The sequence below is a fragment of the Lycorma delicatula genome, chromosome 1, assembly GCF_047948215.1.
Source record: "Lycorma delicatula isolate Av1 chromosome 1, ASM4794821v1, whole genome shotgun sequence".
In the NCBI taxonomy this organism is placed as follows: domain Eukaryota; kingdom Metazoa; phylum Arthropoda; class Insecta; order Hemiptera; family Fulgoridae; genus Lycorma; species Lycorma delicatula.
In genome coordinates, this window is record NC_134455.1 from 29581423 (window position 1) to 29601712 (window position 20290).

Genomic DNA, 20290 nt, shown 5'->3' on the forward strand with positions numbered 1-20290 from the left:
TTATTAGTTTATTTATGATTACTACTATTATTATTATAATTCTAAGATATGCAATTGAAAGATAAAATAACACTGATCAACAATGATTTTGTTAAATGAGAGTGAATAACTGTTTCTTATAGTATTTTTCTTGGTGATTTCAATTATGAAATCAGAATTTTTCTATCAGGCTTAATTTTTTTGTAACTACCATTCTTATTTTCTGGTAGTATCATCCATTAACTCCCTAAGTATAGCATTTTGTGAACATATTTTATTATATTATTTATTAACTAAATAGCTTTTGTTTATTTATTACAACCCCTTAATTGTTGTCATGTTGATTTGTTAGACATTAGTCATCATATTTATTATTTACACACTAATTAAAATGAACAATAATGTGACTTATTCTTCCTATTTTCATCTTATATATATATATATATATATATATATATATATATATAAGCAATATCCATAATATAAAATGTCATATGTAGATAAATCAAAAACCACCACATTCTAAAAAAAAATACAGTAATCAAAATTGACACAGTAATTGTTAAGTGGATGATATATATATCATCCACTCATTACTTATTTCTGCGTTGTTATATTTACTTGGCACTTTTACTTGGTCTGCAACTTGGATGTACTAAGTTCTGTTGCTTTTTGTGTGAGTGGGACAGCAGAGATAGGAAAAACCATTACATAAAAGAGCAGTGTCCAAAGAGAGAGGTACTGACTGTCTGAGAGAACAATGTCCTAAATGAACAACTTCTTTGAGCACCATAAGGCCAGTAACTACAGAGAACTTGTGAGTGAACTCCTTCAAAACAAAGAACTTCGGTTGGTTAACATGTCACTCAAAATCCATTTCTTATATTCACATTTGGATTTTTTCCTAACAATCTCAATGCTATCAGTGATGAACATGGAGAACGCTTTCACCAGAAGATATCTATAATGGAAACACGATATCAAGCAAGATGGAACTCAAAAATGTTAGCTGACTTGATTAGTTGTTAAAATGTTATATGACTAAATGTTAGTTAGAATCTAAAGAGGAATCTTCATACAGCAAATTACAGCAGAAAATCCAAAAGAAATAGAAACTCAGATTTTATGTGAGTACAAAATGCATGTAATGTATTGTCATATCATGTTAACCATTCATTTTTTGTTTCAAAAGAAATTTCAATTACAAAAAAACAGCTCGATAAAAAAAATCTGTTAATATATATGAAATCAGCATAAAAAATACTGTAAGAATCAATCATCCACTTTCATTAAATAAACAAAAAATTAAATTTCGTTGACTAGTGTAATTATGCTGAATTATGTATTTTTATAATTTGAATTAAGAAAAATCCAAAAAATTCAGACCACGTAGTTGAAATAACTGCTCAGGTGATAGATAAGAAATGAAGGAATTATTTCAAACCATTATAAGATCCAGAATGCTTTGATCATTTTTAAAAATTGTATAAAACTTTTGTCAGTTAGCTAGTTGCACAGAATTTTAAGCTAGTTGTTCTATTATTAAAATTAGCTTTGTTATATTAGTATGAAGTATCTATCTGTAAATTTATTAGCATATCAACCTCTTTTTCTCCTCAAACTGTATTGACATGAGACTTCTCATTGTTGTATATTTTGTCCTTTGGGTTTTAATAAATGTATCAATGAAGACAAAATTAATTTCTAAGTATATATGCAGAGAATGATATTTAATACATTTTGTTTTACAGTTGAAAAGCAAATTTATTAATCTCCAGGAAGAGATGCAAAAGTCAGCACAATTTCAACCAAAGTTAGATAATTTAAAAGTTGGTAAGTACCAGTATGTAGCTGAGTTTTGTGCACTTTGTGTTTATAAATTTCATGCAGGAGTGTGTATGTATGTGTGTGTGTGTGTGTGTGTGTGTGTGTATGTGCATGCGCACATTGTATCGGGTTTCATTGCTGAGGTTTTATACTAAGGCACCGTTTACAGATATCTTCCTCTGTTCTCAGTATATCAGGCGACATATTGTTGTACACACAGGCTTACTTTGCTATTAACTATCCTAACAACTCTGACAATGTATTGCATACTATGTAAGTATACGGAGCTATACAAGATGTTTTCATAAAGGAATGACTATCTAACTGTTCCACCCGTCCTATCAGTCTATTTCTCTTGCACACAATGTGCACAGCTATACACTGCCTGCTATAACCACATGTGTCAGTTTCTGCTGGGTTCCTAGCTACATAACCCAGGCAGTTTACAAATTGATGTAACCATAGTATATTGATACTATATATTAATATTACTAATTTTTACTTTTTAAATAATTAATTAAAAATTTTATCAATATGTAACTTGTGTTAGATTTCTACTTTTTGTAAACAGTTTTTATGAATTACCTTTGTTACTTTATTCCAATAATCATGTAGCTTGCTTATTCAATATAATAAAACTACATAATATTAAGTGGTTTAGGATCCTATTTAGAGGTAAATAAATTTTATTACATTGTAATTTATAACTTGACTTTTTTGGTTATTCAATATCATAACATACACTACATTTTGTCACCTGTTAATGACATTTTGAGTAATTCTGAGTCATCAGTGATGTCGCTTTTACTGAAAATTTTAACAGTTTTGGGACAAATTTTACTGCTTCATATCCAAAACGTTAGTCAAAATTGATTCATATGAGCCACAAGAAATTCCTACCTCTTCAGCAATTTTTCTAATAGTGAGTCTATGATTATTGATCATAATGTCCAACTATTTTGTCATATTCACGGCTTTTTTGAAACCATTTGTATCACTTGCAAATCTCTGATGTTGAGATAATATCCTCACCAAACACCTTCTCTCACTTCATTGCACTTTGTTCCATTATTTTCAAACAAAATAAATCGCCGCTCATAATAAAGTATGTCCTGATTGCTTGGCTGAAAACTTGAACTACGGCTCTAATATGATTGGAAATATTGATATACATTATAAAAAATGCTGCCATTATGTGGAAAAAATATCAATTCAAGTCAAAAAGACAGCATGCAGAATTAAAAGATTCTTATTTTTCTTATCACCTCTCACATGTCTATATATATAATTTTTTATTATTATTGTTTTAAATTACTAGATAAGAAATTTTTGTATCAGTATTGAAGGAGTTTGATATGATATGTTCATGCAAAAATAAAGGTGACAATTTTTCAGGAAAAAGATTCAGTGTGTAATACCAAATAGAGTATTCAGTATTAATAAAGTATTACTGTATATGACAAGTAGAAAACGTGTGTGTATATTTGAAATGAAAAATATTTTAATTTCATTGTGTTTTAGGTCAACCCTGTATTATCCAGTATAGCACTGACCAGAGGTGGTACAGAGGACAGATATTAGATATAAATCCAGATGATGACACTGTTAAAGTTAAATATGTTGATTACGGAAATATGGAAATAATCCCAAAAGGAAAGTAAGTATCTGAGGAAGCCACTTTGTGTTTTTTATCCATCTATTGATTGTTTTTTAAACTAGAAAAGTTATTTGGGAAGCCAACATTTCTTATACTAATATGAAACAGTATATTTCACTCAGTGATGAAGAAAGCAGGAAATTCTTGCTTTGACATACAAGCTGGGCATGGTTGCTTTTTATTTTTGAGAATCACTATTGTATCGTCTTTCACAAATCTCTAATAAAGTTCTTTCTTTTCCTGTGAAAAAATGCATCCCCTCTTTTTATGAATCTGTTGTGTTTCCCATTTATTATGAAAATGGATTGTGATAGTAATATTATAAAATATAACACATTGATAACCATTAAACTCGAACAAGATAAACATTAGAAATGTATTATGAAAGAACTGAGATTGCCTTGCCACTATGATCCTGCTGTAATAATTTTAGACAGTCGTTTATTATTAAAAAAAATTAATTTAACTGTATTATTAAAGCCATCAATAATAAGCAATAAATAATTATCAATAATAAGCTCAATATTTTAAGCTCATCATGGCAATTAAATAAAAATGCAGGTTTTATTCATTAACTATTATATAAAGATTAAAACTTTACTAAATTTGCCATTCTTTCGGTGTGTTTTATTTTAATATTTATTCAGTTCGGAGGAATGAATGATATATGGAGGATTTTATTTTGTAAAGGAATTACCAGTTTAATATTATGTCACTGTGGAAACCGGCTTTAACAGGAAAACTTCCATTCATGCAATCAATAGACTGAAATACATTGTAGAAAATACTTTAATCATGGAGGTATGCTTGAATCTGAGAATATAAATTGTACGTAATTGTCTGTCGTGTTGGTTTGCCTGAAAGTTTTAGATAAACACTTAAATACATAAAAACTAATTCCACCACAATGCCGCCTTAAATCGTTTTACTGCCTGTGGCAGTGTTTCAGTTTGTTAATGTTTGATTCAGTTTTTTTTTTTTTTTTTTTTTTTTTTTTTAGGGCGAAAAACGGTTGAACGTTATCATCGCCCGGAAAATAAATAAATAAAAGTAATTAAAGTTGTTAGATAAAATTAAAACTTAAAACTACTATCACAAAAACAAAATCCAGAATGGGTGTAAAAGACCCATTCTCGGATAACAAAAACACTAACATGTAACTTAAAACTACGTTAAAAACTATCACATTAAAAATAAATAAAACTTAAAACTAAAAAAGGAGATAAAACTTAAAACTATTACGTTTAGTCTTACAACTAATATCACAAAAATCTTACAACTAATATCACAGACGAATTTAAAATACAAACAAAAAAATATGAATATATATATATAGAAAAAAGGAAGAAAGAAAAAAAACAAAATTCCGATAGGGAGTGTAAAAGGCTTGCTACTCGGATAACAAAAACAATACATAGGACAATATATACAATTACAAAAGAATACATACTTATTAAATTTTTTGTATAAACCCTATACTACGTAAAAACATCCGGTTTAAAACCTCCTTATCATCACGCAAGATACCACGGATGTTACTAGGTAGTTTAAATTTACGACGCAATGCCGCATAACATATGCAGTCCACGAGTATGTGGTGCACAGTCACGCGGCAGTTGCATCTTGCGCATAGAGGTGGTTATCCTCTTGTAAACAGGTACTCGTGTGTCCTATCCGCAATCGACAGAGAACTACTTCCTCACGCCGGGGTTTTCTGTATGAGGAGTTCCATGGTAATACAGAATCTTTAATCTGACGGAGTTTATTATCAACGGTAGCTGTCCAATTTGAATTCAGTTGAGTGGGATAAAATCATTCAGGAGACTTTGAAAATGAAGCAATTTTCTATCTTTAATGTACATTATTTTATTTCCAAATTAAAAACTTTTGATGCTGTTATTGATAATAATATAGGCAAGTTGTTTTCATTAAAGCTTAAATGAGAAGAGATAAGTGTCAGGAAAATAAGAAAGTAATTAGGTGCAAAACTAAACCTTTAGAGATGCTTGGTTTTATTCCTTTGCCAAATGTTCAGTTTAATAATAGTAGAGAAGATTCCTGACATATACACTTAATTTTTGATATCACTGTTAAAGCATATTTTTGTAATGAAGTTGAAATTTTCAAACTTTCTTAAAAGTATTATAGTAAAATTATACGTAGTTTAAAAATACTTATTGCTTTTTTTGTAAATTATTGTATTTCCAACACTAAAATTTTATCAAAGTTGGATGTTCGATTTTGAGAGGTATCGATTGGCTACATTATCATTTTCAGGATTTTAGATTCTTTTAAAATTTGTTTAGTTTTTATTACAAGTGTTATCATATTGGACAGATCTTATCATTTTTATGGCCTAATTTTCTCCAGTGGATTAAAATTTGTATATTTTATGTTATTGTATTAATAAATATGTAATGTGAATTTCTTTGGAAAATTTTGATTTTATGTATATATTTTAAAATAAAATTTTAATATTGGAGTAATCTTTATAGGCAGGTGTTTGAAGCTCAGTCCCTTTTATATAATTTTATTTAAATCGCTCTGTGCGCTGTTGCATGGCGGTTGGTTAGAACTTTATCAGCAGTATTTAACCTTCTTCCTGATAAGATAGAAGGCTAAAATTTTGCATGCTTGCTTGTTGGCAATGACAATGCAATTCTGCTTACAAAAAATGTATAGGGAAGGATGAAGTGATGGTGGAATTACATAGGATGCTTAATTTTAGCAAGGGAGTGATTTTGTCATGACTTGGCTGACATTTAGTTGCCTAAAATTACAGAAGAGTTGTCACTGCAGTCAGTCGCATCACATCTGTGCAGAGGATTATGAGAAGGGAGATTCGTGTTAATGTGGAAACATCCACACTAGTTTCTACCCTTTTCTTCTTTTTTCTTTTTCCTGTTTAGCCTCCGGTAACTACCGTTTAGATAATTCTTCAGAGGATGATATGTATGAGTGTAAATGAAGTGTAGTCTGGTACATTCTCAGTTCGACCATTCCTGATATGTGTGGTTAATTGAAACCCAACCACCAAAGAACACCGGTATCCACGATCTAGTATTCAAATCCGTATAAAAATAACTGACTTTACTAGGACTTGAACGCTGTAACTCTCGACTTCCAAATCAGCTGATTTGGGAAGACGCGTTAACCACTAGACCAACCTGGTTGGTAATTCTACCCTTTTCTAATCCAACTGATCCTAACCATATAAAAGTTGGTTACCTTTTTGTCCGTGTGTGACCATATCCCAAATGCTGCTTCCAGTGTCAGGGTTTTGGTCACACTAAAATTGGTTGCACAAAGGAACAAGTTGTGTGCATTACAGCTGTACAGGGCACAATGACATCACATGCACTGAGGCAAAAAAATGTATAAATTGTAAAGGTTCACACTCAACAAGGTCTCGAGAACATCCCATTTGTAAAGAAGAAAAAAATCTGTACTGAGCAGAAAGTATCCTTTGGCACGTTGAGAATACTGAAAATCACTCTACATGAGGAATCCTGTACAACCTGGTATTAGTTTTGTAATGGATGTCTCAAACAATGTACAAAAGGAGAATGAATTCACATCATGTAAAGAACTAACCAAATTGGTAGAACCTTTGCCAGAACATGTTAAGTTCCTCATGGCTGCTATTACAGGATTGAGTACTAATAAGAAGTAACTTCTGCCAGAAAAACTGATTAAATCCACTTCCGTTGTTACACCATCATGTAAAGTTCCTGGTGCACCAACTACTCAGCAAACAACTAAGATCCCTGTGAAGGGATTTGTTAAAATATCGCCTGGCATAGCATCTCCGAACACCCAGGCTTTCAAGTCCCCTCCACCATCTTGAGGTTTCTACAAGACTATGGTGGCAGATAAAGTGCCCAAAGAAGCAAAGCACTTCTTAAGCATTATAAAATCCAAATAGTATAAATCCAGATAATCCTAAAGAAAATCGAGATAGTATATAAGTAATCTGCATGCAGTTTTTATATATAATAGTAAAAAGTATTTCTTATGGCTACAAATATTATTCAGTGGAATCTTTGCGGTCTCCATTCTTGCAGTGAGGATTTTGAAATCCTACTAAAGGAAGAAAATCATTTACTACTGTGTTTACAAGAGACTCACCTCCATCCAAAGGATGATGTATCCTTTTGCAGTTATGTCTGCAAAAGATACAACCATCAAACTGAGGGCAGAGGACGTGAAGGTGTGGCTGTTTTCCTGAAGGAAATCATATTAGTCGTGCGCATTCCACTAATGACAAACATCTCTGCAGTCTCAGTGATGATATTGGTGCCATTTAAATGATTATCTGCAATTTATATCTTCCACCAAATTCCAATATCAGTCAGGATGATCTATGCAGTCTATTTTCACAGATCCCTTTACTCAGGCTAATAATTGGCGTTTTCAATGCCAACCATTATTCAAGCCATCATATTCTTCCCAAGGTTGATCCATTGAGGCAGAACTTAGATCTCTGCTTATTGAACAATGGGTCACAGGGATTTGTATCATCTTCATCAGGTACATTTTAATGCATCGATCTGCCTCTTATGTTCAGCAACCCTACTCCCACGTCTTACCAGGTGTGTTTAGAAAAACTTCTTTGGAAGCAGTCACAGACCGGTTATTATTTCTGCCTGTAATAGTGATTTGTCTCCAAGTCAACCATGCAGATAGGTGGTTTGGGAAGCAGGCTGGATCAGACACAAGGATTCCCTTGGCCAATACGTCAAGAGTGGTAGTGCAATCCACCAACTGCCAAGTTTACTCACCAGATACTCAATAGCACAAATGAATTTACTCCTTTAACATCTGGAAAGCCAAGGTGCCCTGCTGTTCCTTGGTGGGATGAAGATTGCAGGAATGCACTAAGGGATCGGGACAGGGCTTTACATAATTTCAGTCAAAGACCTATGACTGAGTTGCTCTGCGCCTTCTGCAATGTGAGGACTGTCTGCCGTTGAGTGTTTCAGTATGCTAAATGGAAATTTGGATGAATTAAGTAGATACCATTTCTCATATAACGTCATCATTGGTTGTTTGGAGAAAGGTTCAGGCCATGTGTGGATCGGTACAGTCACCGCAATTGTTTGGACTGACTAGCAGAAGAATCCTCATTATTGCACCAATTGATGCAGTGAACACGTTTGGAAGGTTGTTTAGCTCAGTTTCACTTACATCATTACTGTCCTGAGGTTGTGAGATATAAGTTGCAGGTAAAAAATATCCTGTTCATTATTAGAGACTTGCAAAATGAAATAAACATACCCTTTTCTTTTAATGAGCTAAGGTATGCCTTGTATAATTCTCATGATAATTCACCCAGAAATTATAATATCAGTATGTTATCACATCTTCCAAATACTGCATTACAACATCTTTTATGTGTCTATTATAGAATATTCTCTGACCAGGTGTTTCCAGATTCTTGGTCAGAAGCATTGGTGACCCCAGTACTGAAATCTGATGAAGATAAATCATGCTCCTCAAGTTATAATCCTATCTCCTTGACCAGTATCCTGTGCAAGGTGATAGAATGAAAAACAAACCGTCATCTAGTGTGGTACCCTCAGAGAAATTCTGTAATTGTCGCACAACAATCAGTGTGGTTTATGCCAAAATAGATTGTCAGTTGATCATGTAGTTGCCCTGGAGGTTGTTATTCAAAGTGCCTTTTTACTTCACCAAAGCCTGGTTACTGTATTTTTCAATTTGCAAAAGGTAAATGACATGGCATGGAAGAAAGGAATCCTAAATACACTTCATAGGGGGTAAAGGGAATCTCCTTGCATTCATCAGGGGGTTTGCTCAATAATTGGTCCTTTTGAGTTGAAGTTGAATTGACAATATCTGAAAGTTTCACACTAGAAAACGGAATACCACAGGGAAGTGTTACTTTGTTTGCCATAGCCATAAATAGTGTAACAAACTGTATGCAAAAACCTTTATGTGTTCATTGTTTGTAGGTGATTTTTCTATTTATTTAGCATTTAGAACTAGTTACTGTTGAGAGACTGCTTCAGAACAGAATAACTCGCTTAGAATCGTGGTGTAAATAGGACACACCTAGACTCACTCATAGATGTTTGATGACTCAAACAGATGCACCGTTTGTGCTCACTGTGAGTGCCAACTAACTGTGCACCACATCCTTGTGATTGTATCTGTTATGCGGCATTGCATTGCAAGTTTAAACTAGGAGCTATATACTAAATATGTTGGGGAACAATGTAAATGATGTTATCAAATGTCTTACAATTAGTAAAAACCATGCATCTCGATTAAAAAATTTGATTATTCATAAGATCTTTATCATCTGTTTACGCCATTAGTAATTATTTGTACGAATCTGTAATCTTTAATACTAATTGGCAGTTTGTAATAATTTGCTGTTGCATAGCAAATTATTAATGTAATGATTACAAAATACAGAATAATACAATGAAAGGGCACCTACATGCTTTTATTATTCATGATATAAAATGTAAAGGAATTTTGTTAATAAATTAACAAAATTTTATATTTGATTTACCCTTGTACAATACTGAGATCTGAATTTAAGAGAGCATTAAAAGATTTGAATGGCAGAAAGGCACCTGGGATAGACAGAATACCTGTAGAATTACTGCACAGTGCAGGTGAGGAAGCGTTGGATAGATTATACAAACTAGTGTGTAATATTTATTAAAAAGGGGAAGTTTTGTCAAACTTCAAAAAGAGTGTTATAGTCATGATACCAAAGAAAGCAGGAACAGATAAATGTGAAGAATATAGATGCATCAAAAATTTTAACTACAATTCTGTACAAGAATTGTGAGGAGAGTGGAAGAAGTGTTAGGAGAAGACCAATTTGGTTTCAGGAAAAGTATAGGGACAATGGAAGCAATTTTAGCACTCAGATTATTAATAGAAGTAAGATTAAAAAAAAACCAACATACTTGGCATTTATAACCTAGAAAAGGCACTTGATAATGTAGATTGGAATAAAATGTTCAGCATTTTAAAAATATTAGGGTTCAAATACAGAGATAGAAGAACAATTGCTAACATTTACAGGAACCAAACAGCAACAGTAATAATTGAAGAACATAAGAAAGAAGCTGTAATAAAAAAGGAAGTCTGACAAGGATGTTCCCTATCCCTGTTACTTTTTAATCTTTACATAGAACTAGTAGTTAATGCTGTTAAAGAACAATTTAGATCCTGAGTAACAGTACAAGATGAAAAGATAATGATGTTATAATTTGCTGATGATATAGTAATTCTAGCTGAGAGTGAAAAAGATTTAGAAGAAATAATGAACAGCATTAATGAAGTCCTATGCAAAAACTACCGCATGAAAATAAACAAGAACAAAACGAAAGTAATGAAATGTAGTAAAAGTAATGAAGACTGACCACTGAATGTAAAAATAGTAAGAGAAAAGATTATGAAGGTAAAAGAATTTGTTATTTGGGAAGTAGAATTACTGAAGATAGACAAAGCAGGAGCGATATAAAATGCTGAATAGCACAGGTGAAATGAGCCTTTAATCAAAAATATAATTTGTTTACATCAAAAATTAATTTAAACGTCAGGAAAACATTTTTGAAAGTATATGTTTAGAGCGTAACTTTATATGGAAGTGAAACTTGAACGATCGGAGTAACTGAGAAGAAAAGATTAGAAGCTTTTGAAATGTGGTGCTATAGGAGAATGTTAAAAATCAGATGGCCGGATAAAGTGACAAATTAAGAGATGTTGCAGCAAATCGATGAAGAAAGAAGCACTTGGAAAAATATAGTTAAAAGAGCAACAGACTTATGGGTCACATGTTAAGGCATCCTGGAATAGTCGCTTTAATATTGGAGGGACTGGTAGAAGGAAAAAATTGTGCAGGCAGGCAACATTTGGAATATGTAAAACAAATTGTTAGGGATGTAGAATGTATACCAAAATGAAACGACTAGCACTAGATAGGGAATCTTGGAGAGCTGCATCAAACCAGTCAAATGACTGAAGACTAAAAATAAATTGCACATTATGTACTGTAATGCTTAGTCGTTAAGTACAATACGACAACAGTGAGGCCTGTGCAGTATAAGTCAAATTAAAGAACTTACCATTGAGCATTGTACTGGAATTACGCAAATGACAACAAGCACACAGCGACTCCCTTTTACGGTACATATAGGTGCCGTACCACAGTGAACGTGAAATAAATATTCCAACATCCTAGAAAATAGACTCTAAATATTATTTATTTTATAAGATAGAATAAATATTACTCAAATCAATTTCAGTATTTCTCTTGATCATTATTGTTTTGAAAACATTTTCCCTATATTTTTAAAGCATATTTTGCTGTGCCAGTTTTATTACAAGTGTAAGAGATATTAACCTTGATTACAAGGTTAAGAGAGCAAATTGCAAGGTTAAGAGGTACAAGCTTAAGTACCTTGATTACAAGTGTAAGAGATATTAACACATTATAAAATTTTCAGTTTATTTTAAATTTATAATTTTGTTGATTATCTGCTGACAACTTGCTATCAATTATATTAAAAAGAACGTTATTATCTCCTTTCTATTAAAATATTGGTGAATTCATACTCTTTTAAAATTTTGAGAATCTTAATCAATCTTATGTTGAATAAGCATATTTCCAGTTTATCATATAAGTTCTAAGGTGCCATTTCTTTTGAGAAAACGAATAAACTATTCCGCTAGCACCAATGTTAGAACTACATACTTTTGCTATGTACCTTAACTTACAATTACTTCTTGGAGTGCTCCTAATGCTAAAATTATTTTTGGTACTCAAAAAAGGTCATGCTGACTTGTCAGCATTCTTTTAACTTTTCAGAGAGAATTTAATCGCAACCAAATTATTTTACAGGCTTAACCAAATTATTTTTACAGGCTTATATGTTATTTAGAGATTAAATGTGCGGTTAAAGTAACTGATGTTAACTTGTTTAAAAAATTGTGTCTTTAATTTATTTATTATAATTTAATTATAATAAACTTTTGCTTTTGGTAATGTAACATGTTATCTGATAAGTTACTTTTTCTTTTGTTTGGGAGGGCCTAATGAAATTTTCATAACTGTGTTTAGTTAATATTATCAAGCCCACTATTTATTGTGTATCTAATTATTAATTGTCTTATCTTCCACTTCAAAAAATTAATTTATTCTGATGCAGAGTATTAGCAATAAAAGAAGAGTGGATGGCTGTACCTAAACAAGGACTGCAGTGCTTCCTGTGGGGTGTTAAACACAATGAAGACTATGACATTAAAACTTGTGTTGAACTTCTTCAAGAAAATATTTTTGTTTCTCCTTTGTTAGTTAAAGTGAAGGTAATAGCGTGTTTCTAATACTATAGGTTCATTTTTATTATATGATTAAATTGATTTTCAAAAGCATAATTAAGTGCTATAAAAGTATTGTGTTAGGTAATAATTATCATATTGTTCATAATACTACGTTTCTCTTATCAATATGATAAGCAGTGTGTCTTTGATTTACAGTAGTAAAAATTTGAACATTCTTATCAAACAAAAGGGAGACTCAGGGTAAGACAAATACATATTGCAGAATCCTGGTTCAAATCTAATTATAAATTTAATAATAATTTGCCATGTGTAAATTCATATGTTTACATAAATTTTTGTTATACAAACTTAATATCATTTAGTATCTGGTATACATAATTAATATTTTAGTATCATTTTACTGATTACCACATGTTTCAAGCAAAGCATTATCCTCACTTTATAATGATTCAAATATTGTAACTTTTACTTTATAGAGAAATTAATAATATTGCAAAAAAGGCTGAAGAGGTATGGCAGTGAGATAGGAAAAAATAATCTCCATTTCATTCCTTAGACAGTAATACACAAATGGAAACTATTACACATGACCTCTTGTAGCTCAAGAAAGATCTGTAATTGCTATTTCCATGTAATTTTGAAAGTAAAAATGCTTAATATTTACAGTAGTATTTAGGTATTATGTTAGTTTCTTCTTCTTAATGTTTTTTTTGTTTTGTGCTATGATAAACACTTATGAAAATAAATAAAAAGATATTTAAAACAATTATATTTTGAGTATTTGGGTGTTCAGAGCCAGCTGGAACACAGCCTGAAGATCCAGATCCAAGCTTTGGATCTAATTAATCATAAAGAACATAAATATATGTCGCCCCAACATTATTAGTATACATACTATAAAGCGTTTACATATTGCGTTTGTGAAAGTACAATTAGACAAAAAAAAAAAATGTATCAAAACTAAAAATGTATGTGCATAACTATACTGTACCCTCTGTTACTCTATTAGTAGTAGTTGTGATTTAGCAATTTCAAAAGAAGGAAAATTCTTAGATTGACTTGTTCACTTGTTTATACAGAATACTAGTATTATCCAGAATGATATTTTAATATCATCATTTAATTTAAATTGACTTTGTCTCACTATCTCTTTGATTCAATAATCTGATACTTTAACTCTGCTAGCACAGTAAAACTTAATACATAAACTATGTTTTAATGTTTGTTATTACTGAAACTCGAATAAGCATCTACACTGCTCTTCTCTGGTCACTCAAAGCATTAGATAACCAATTATTGCTGCTTAGATTAATCTGTTGCAACTTCCAAATCTCTAAAATGTAAATAAAATTCTTTTTAACAAATGAAGCAGTTGGATCGATAATGGGATCTAGAAAGTTCAGAATTAAAAAAAAAAAAAATTTCTATGTTCATGACATAAAACCACTGGGAATTTTTTAACACATGCCAGTCAAATAATTGAAAGAGATTTATCTGTATTTTGTAGCAGTAATTTAAAATCTGTAAAATATTACCCCGCCCCTTTCAATGTGCTGTTTTACAGATAAAGTTAGTATTCCTGTGATTAGAGGAATTCTTTAAAAGAAGACCTAAAAAAAAGTTTGCATCAAAATATATATTGAAATAGTTGCTTTTATCAAACTTCAAAATTTATCTCAAATGAATAATTGCAATTATTTCTTAATAATACATAATGAAACTACTGAGGAAGTGCTTCAACTTTACCTCAAGTGTGTCGAGTCAAATTACTATCTTTGGCAGTTGAGCATCAATTTCTCTTAGCGATGTAATTTTAGATTTTTTTTTATACAATAGTGATCATCAGCAAGTAAGGCCTACTTCATTTTGTACATGATTACAATCTGTACTGTAATATACGAATCCAATATTACTAAAAAAATTTCACATTTATTATGAACTTTATTTAACCTAAGCAAAAAATAAAGTAGGACATATGGGAGACAACTATAACCATGAGCAGCTCTATGTTGGTTTGCTTTGCCTAAATTCATTTATTGAGAGAGTTTAATAAATTCAGTAGCTGGATGAGCGATACCAATAAAGCTACAGAAAAAAATGATCAAAGTATTACCAGAATGCATGTTATATTAATGTTAATTATGCAGCTTGATCCAGGCTCTTTCTGATGATAATTCTTGCAGATGTTCCTTGTGCTTTGAAATTTTGTTAAACCTTATAGATCATACGAGTGAACATTTTTCTTTTATATAAATAATTTGTTTAAATTTTTTCTGCAGTTATGAATTTTTTTTACAGCAACGGGAGCCACTTCTACGAGTTCAGCTATTCAGAGAGGGAGGTACAGAACTGGTATATCAGAAATTAATTGATAACAACATATTTCAAACTATAGAGGAAGTAGATTAATTTTATTTCTTTGTAAAATATGGTGACTGAGGAAAAAATTGTGTAGAAATTTTGAGTTTGATTTTGTTCTGATTGCCGTACTGGATATTTGTAAAAGGATGAAATATACTTGAAGAAAATAACGTAAAGTAATTCGTCGGTAACTGCACCAGTTTTTCCAAACTTGGATTATTTTTATTTTATTAGGAACAAATACCTATTAAAACTTATTTAATTTTTTTCATTAGTAATAAAATACCTGATTAATTTTCAGTAGTAACGTTCCTTGAACTTCAACTATTGACAGTGTTATTTGTTAAGGTGGTATAATTTGTATATAATATTGCTATTCTTAAGATGCATTATTGAATTAAGTATGGGTTAGTTACAATATTGTTTTTTTTTTTGAAAATGTAATGTGCTCTCAGTACATTGTATTTATTTTTGTATTAATTATAATTCAGTCTTATGACTGATTATATATATTTAATAAATAAAACATAGTTTGATTAGATCATTTTTGTAAAGTAGATAATTACTCTTTTCTTCCTAACATATCAATATATACTATCAGTATTTCATAATGTTAATTTAAGTTTATTAGTAACAGTAACTAAGTTTATTTCTGTTGTCTCTTTCTTTTGCTGATTATTAACATTATTTAAATTGATTTTTCATGTATTTATTGCTACTTTTTTTATCAAAACTTACTAAAAATAAAATTTGTTTGTTTATTTGGTGTTTTAATTGTATTGTGTTCTATCAGAATTACTATAACAGTTATTTATTATCTTTATCCAAAAGATGATTCCTATATAAGTTATTCCAAAATTTACTTGTTTATATTCTTGATCCTTAAAATATGTTTCCTGTTACTATCAGAAAGTAGTTAATCTTCTGTAAAGATTAACAAAACAAAAAAAAACATCTATTTAAAGTTCTACCCATTTTAATTTTTTCAATTAGAGCATCATGGGTAAATTTAATTTAAAAAAAATTTTATTAATTTTTATTATTATTATTATTTTAATTTTTATTATTAATTTTACACATTATTGGTCCTTGTCCCCTTCAAAGTACTCCCGTTCCCTGTTCACACACTTTTCTCAGTGACGTTTCCATTTCGTGAAGCAGTCTTGGATAGTTTCATTTGATTGTCTTTAAGGTCTGTGACGAATTTGCTTTAATGTCATCAATAGTCTCAAAATGGTGTTCTTTCATGACTGGTTGTAATTTCGAAAATAAGAAAAAATTGCAATTAGCCAGGTCTGGCAAGTATTTTATTTCTTTCACTTTTACAGAATTAATAATTAATGGAATAATCCTAATACTAATTATAATATTACTTAACTTAATCATGCTTAATTTAAAATTATTTTAAATACAATTTAATATTTGTTACTTAACTTAACGTATATTATTTGTAAAAGATGAAAGATTAGGTGTCTACAAGGGTCTTGCCCGTTTTGTGGCACCATCCCTTTTCTATTAATATTTTTAGTTAGAGTAAGGGGAAAAGTAAACAGTTTTATCTTATATAGGAGGATTAGTTTTGGTTCAATTCATGATTTACTCTGGTGGAAACTCATCTTTTCTGCAGTTAAGTATAGAGAAGATCAATCGTCGTCAAATATTTATGTTTACTAATAAACCTTTCATCCAGTGCTACTCGTTAAGTTATATATGTAAAAAATCTATTACTATGTTAAGACCAATAGTATAAAGCATTATAATTAATTATATATGTAATCATAAATCATGTAATTACATGGAACATACTTTCAGCGTCATCAATATTAATTAGCCATCGTCTTAGTAGCTTTAAGAAAGTGTTTAGGTTCCTACTGTTCTTTATATAATTAGGAAGTATGTTATACATTCTAGGAGCAGTAGCTGAAAAGAACTTCATATAACTAGTTTTATTTGCTCTGGGGACATATACATTCCTTTTACTTCTAAGTTCGTGCTCGGTTATCATACTATCTCTATGACCACTTCTGATAAAGAAAATTTTCATTACTTTATAAACATATAAATAATGTAGCGGTAATATAGACAATTCCCTAAATATTTGCAAAGAATGATCTGTAGTTCTTTTTTTACTTATCATTCTAACAAATCTTTTTTTGATTTTGATTATGGAATCTAAATTTGTAACATAAGTTCCTCCCCGACAGCTGATGCCGTAGTCTAGTCGACTATGCACAATAGCAAAATAAAGTTTTCTCATGGTTATTTTTGGGGATAGTTTGTTTAAAAAATAAAATATCCTAAGGAAGCTTAAACGTTTTTGCTTCAATAGCGCAATATGATTCTTTCAGGTTAGACCACTATCTAACACAATGCCCAAGTATTTACAAATATCATGTTGTTTGATCTCATTACATTGTAAACAGTTTGATTTATTTATCACACATTTTTTACATTTATATTTTATTGTAAGTGGCAGTTTTATTTTCCCCTTTAAGCAGAAGTTGATATAAAAGTAGAGTTGAAGAAACTTGTATCAACTTCTGCTTAAAGGGGAAAATAAAACTGCCACTTACAATAAAATATAAATGTAAAAAATGTGTGATAGAAGTGGATAGCCACTTCTATCCAGGTGTTGTGAACATAACACAAGGCAGTATCATCTGCAAATGCATATACATTACCTTTAAGCGGCGCCGAACAGACACTATTTACATATATTATGAATAGTATGGCTCCCAATACGGATCCTTGTGGGACTCCATATTGTACCCCAGCAAAGTTATTTAAACACCCTTTTATTCTCACGCACTGTCGCCTGTTGATCAAATAGCTCTCAAACCAATCAAATGAAACACCTCTAATGCCACTCATCCACAGAATGCGTAGGACATTGTGGTCTACACAATCAAAAGCTTTTGTTATGTATAAAAATAGACCACTCACACATTTCTTATCATTTATGCCCTGAAATACTTGGGTAGTAAAATTTAAGAGCGCCTTTTCAGTATTGCTCCCAGCCATGAATCCATATTGGTTTTTACTAAAAAAAGAAGTTTTATTGAGGTACGATATTAATCTGTTCTTCATATATTTCTCATAGATTTTAGAGAAGATAGAGAGTAGAGATATTGGTCTATATTGAGTCCGGGAATTTCCCAGATTGGAGGCTTACATTTACAAGAAAGGATAAGATATGTGATATATGATCTACCACTAATTTAACAATTTTTGAGCTTATTCCATCGATACCAGGGGATTTATTGTTTTTGAGATTTTTGATAATATTTTCAATCTCAGCATTAAGGACAGGCTCAACGAACATTGATGACACTTCACATTTTATATTTGCCAGATCATTATTTGTATCATGTAAGTGACTTTTATCAAATAATCGTTAAATATGTTAGCTACTTAAAATGGTTCAGAGATATTTTTATTATTTCCATTATTTAGTTCAATAACTTTATCTTTTCTTTTTTGACCGGTTAAGGAATTAATTACTTCCCACTCCTTTTTAGAATTTCCTTTACATCTGTCAAACATGTTATCTTAGTATTTTTGTTTAGCCGATGTAATCTTAATTTTAAGTTTATTCCTATATGTTTTATAATGTTTAATTAAATGTACGTTATTAGGGTGCGCTATTGTTTTTTTGTATAATGAATTGCTTACCCTGTATGACTAATTGAGTTTTAGGTTCGTTTATAATTTCAGTAAATTTTCTTATGAAAATGTCAAAAGCTGCTGACGCATCGTTATGTATATAAACATCCCGCCAATCTACTTTAGCAATAAGGGAAATGAATTTATTATAATCAATTTTAATAGCATTCATATTATTCTCATTTTTAATAATATTGGAATGTGTCACATTAGAGATATGCGATATCCCGATGCCTATAAGACTATGATCTGTTATCTGCAAATGACTCGCAGTTGAAACTATTCCTGAGATGTGTGGTTAATTGAAGCCCAACCACCAAAGAACACCGGTATTTACGATCTAGTATTCAAATCCGTGTAAAAATAACTGGCTTTACTAGGACTTGAACGCTGGAACTCTCGACTTCCAAATCAGCTGATTTGGGAAGACGCGTTCACCACTAGACCAACCCGATGGGTTAAGTTAAGTTTCCCTAAAAATACTGTTCCGTTTCATTATACAATTACCATCAATCACTACCACGAAAATAAGACTCCGCATTTCACCACTTATCAAACACTAACACACTAATCGCTTCCGATGTTTACTCCTCGAACTCTGAATTAATACTAAATACTAGTCCTAATACTATTAGGACCTAATTTAGGTCCTCACAGACTTTCATTTCTTTACTAAAATAGAATTTTTAAGTAGCACCTTTGGAAGTGATTTTGAAATCAGAAAAGATATCACTTAGTAGCCTACAAAACCACCAGCAGTTTTCTGAGATTTTAGGAGTAGATTTACTATTGATTTTAATTTGATAAATTTAGGCCATGACCATGTAGAAAAATAAAGGAAGTTTTGTTGTAAGAATATATTTTTTAACTAGTACTCTTTTTAATTTATAACAGTCAACATTCTTTATTTTCTGAATTATCCTTTTATCTTCCACATTCAAAAAGGTAATAATACAGTATTCCCTTGCTACCTATTTATTCTTGAACATTACTATAGGCACTTCAACCCAATTAGTGTTGTAATGGATGGTGAATTTTTGTAGGAAGTGAAAAATGCCAAACCTTACTGGGAATCAAGCCCAGCGCCTTATAGGGGATATATTCTTGCAGTCTACTGAGAGTGGCAAAACATACTATGGAAAAGAGTAAATTGTATTTCTTGATGATATAATAAAATAAAATTAATATGATTCTGTGGAAGATAATTAATCAAAATTTTTTTATAAATAGTTATAAAAATAACCAATGCAAATATTTATTGCTTCGAGGTGAACAAACATTGATAAGAAAAATAATGGTGAATCTGTGATTGAAGTAGCCCTTCTACTGTAACATAAATTTGATGAAATGACAAACTATGTAAGACTATTAATGTTTTAACAATAAAAACTAAAAGTTTTTATTAGAAGTTTCAGAGACTTATTTTTGATGTAATTATTTTTCAGCAGACATAAAACATGACTCATAACAAGCAGT

General features: G+C 30.7%; 1 protein-coding gene across 1 annotated transcript in view; it reads left to right on the forward strand.

Moving 5' to 3' along the window:
• The window catches only part of qin (tudor domain-containing protein qin), a 435556-nt gene extending 419702 nt beyond the window's left edge, over positions 1–15854 (forward strand). The window contains exons 31-34 of the mRNA XM_075382212.1: positions 1731–1812; positions 3328–3463; positions 12658–12814; positions 15089–15854. Of these exons, the coding sequence (XP_075238327.1) occupies positions 1731–1812; positions 3328–3463; positions 12658–12814; positions 15089–15199 (486 nt within the window). The 3' untranslated portion in view covers positions 15200–15854. The remainder of the gene's footprint in view (positions 1–1730; positions 1813–3327; positions 3464–12657; positions 12815–15088) is intronic.
• The last annotated feature ends 4436 nt before the right edge of the window (positions 15855–20290 follow it).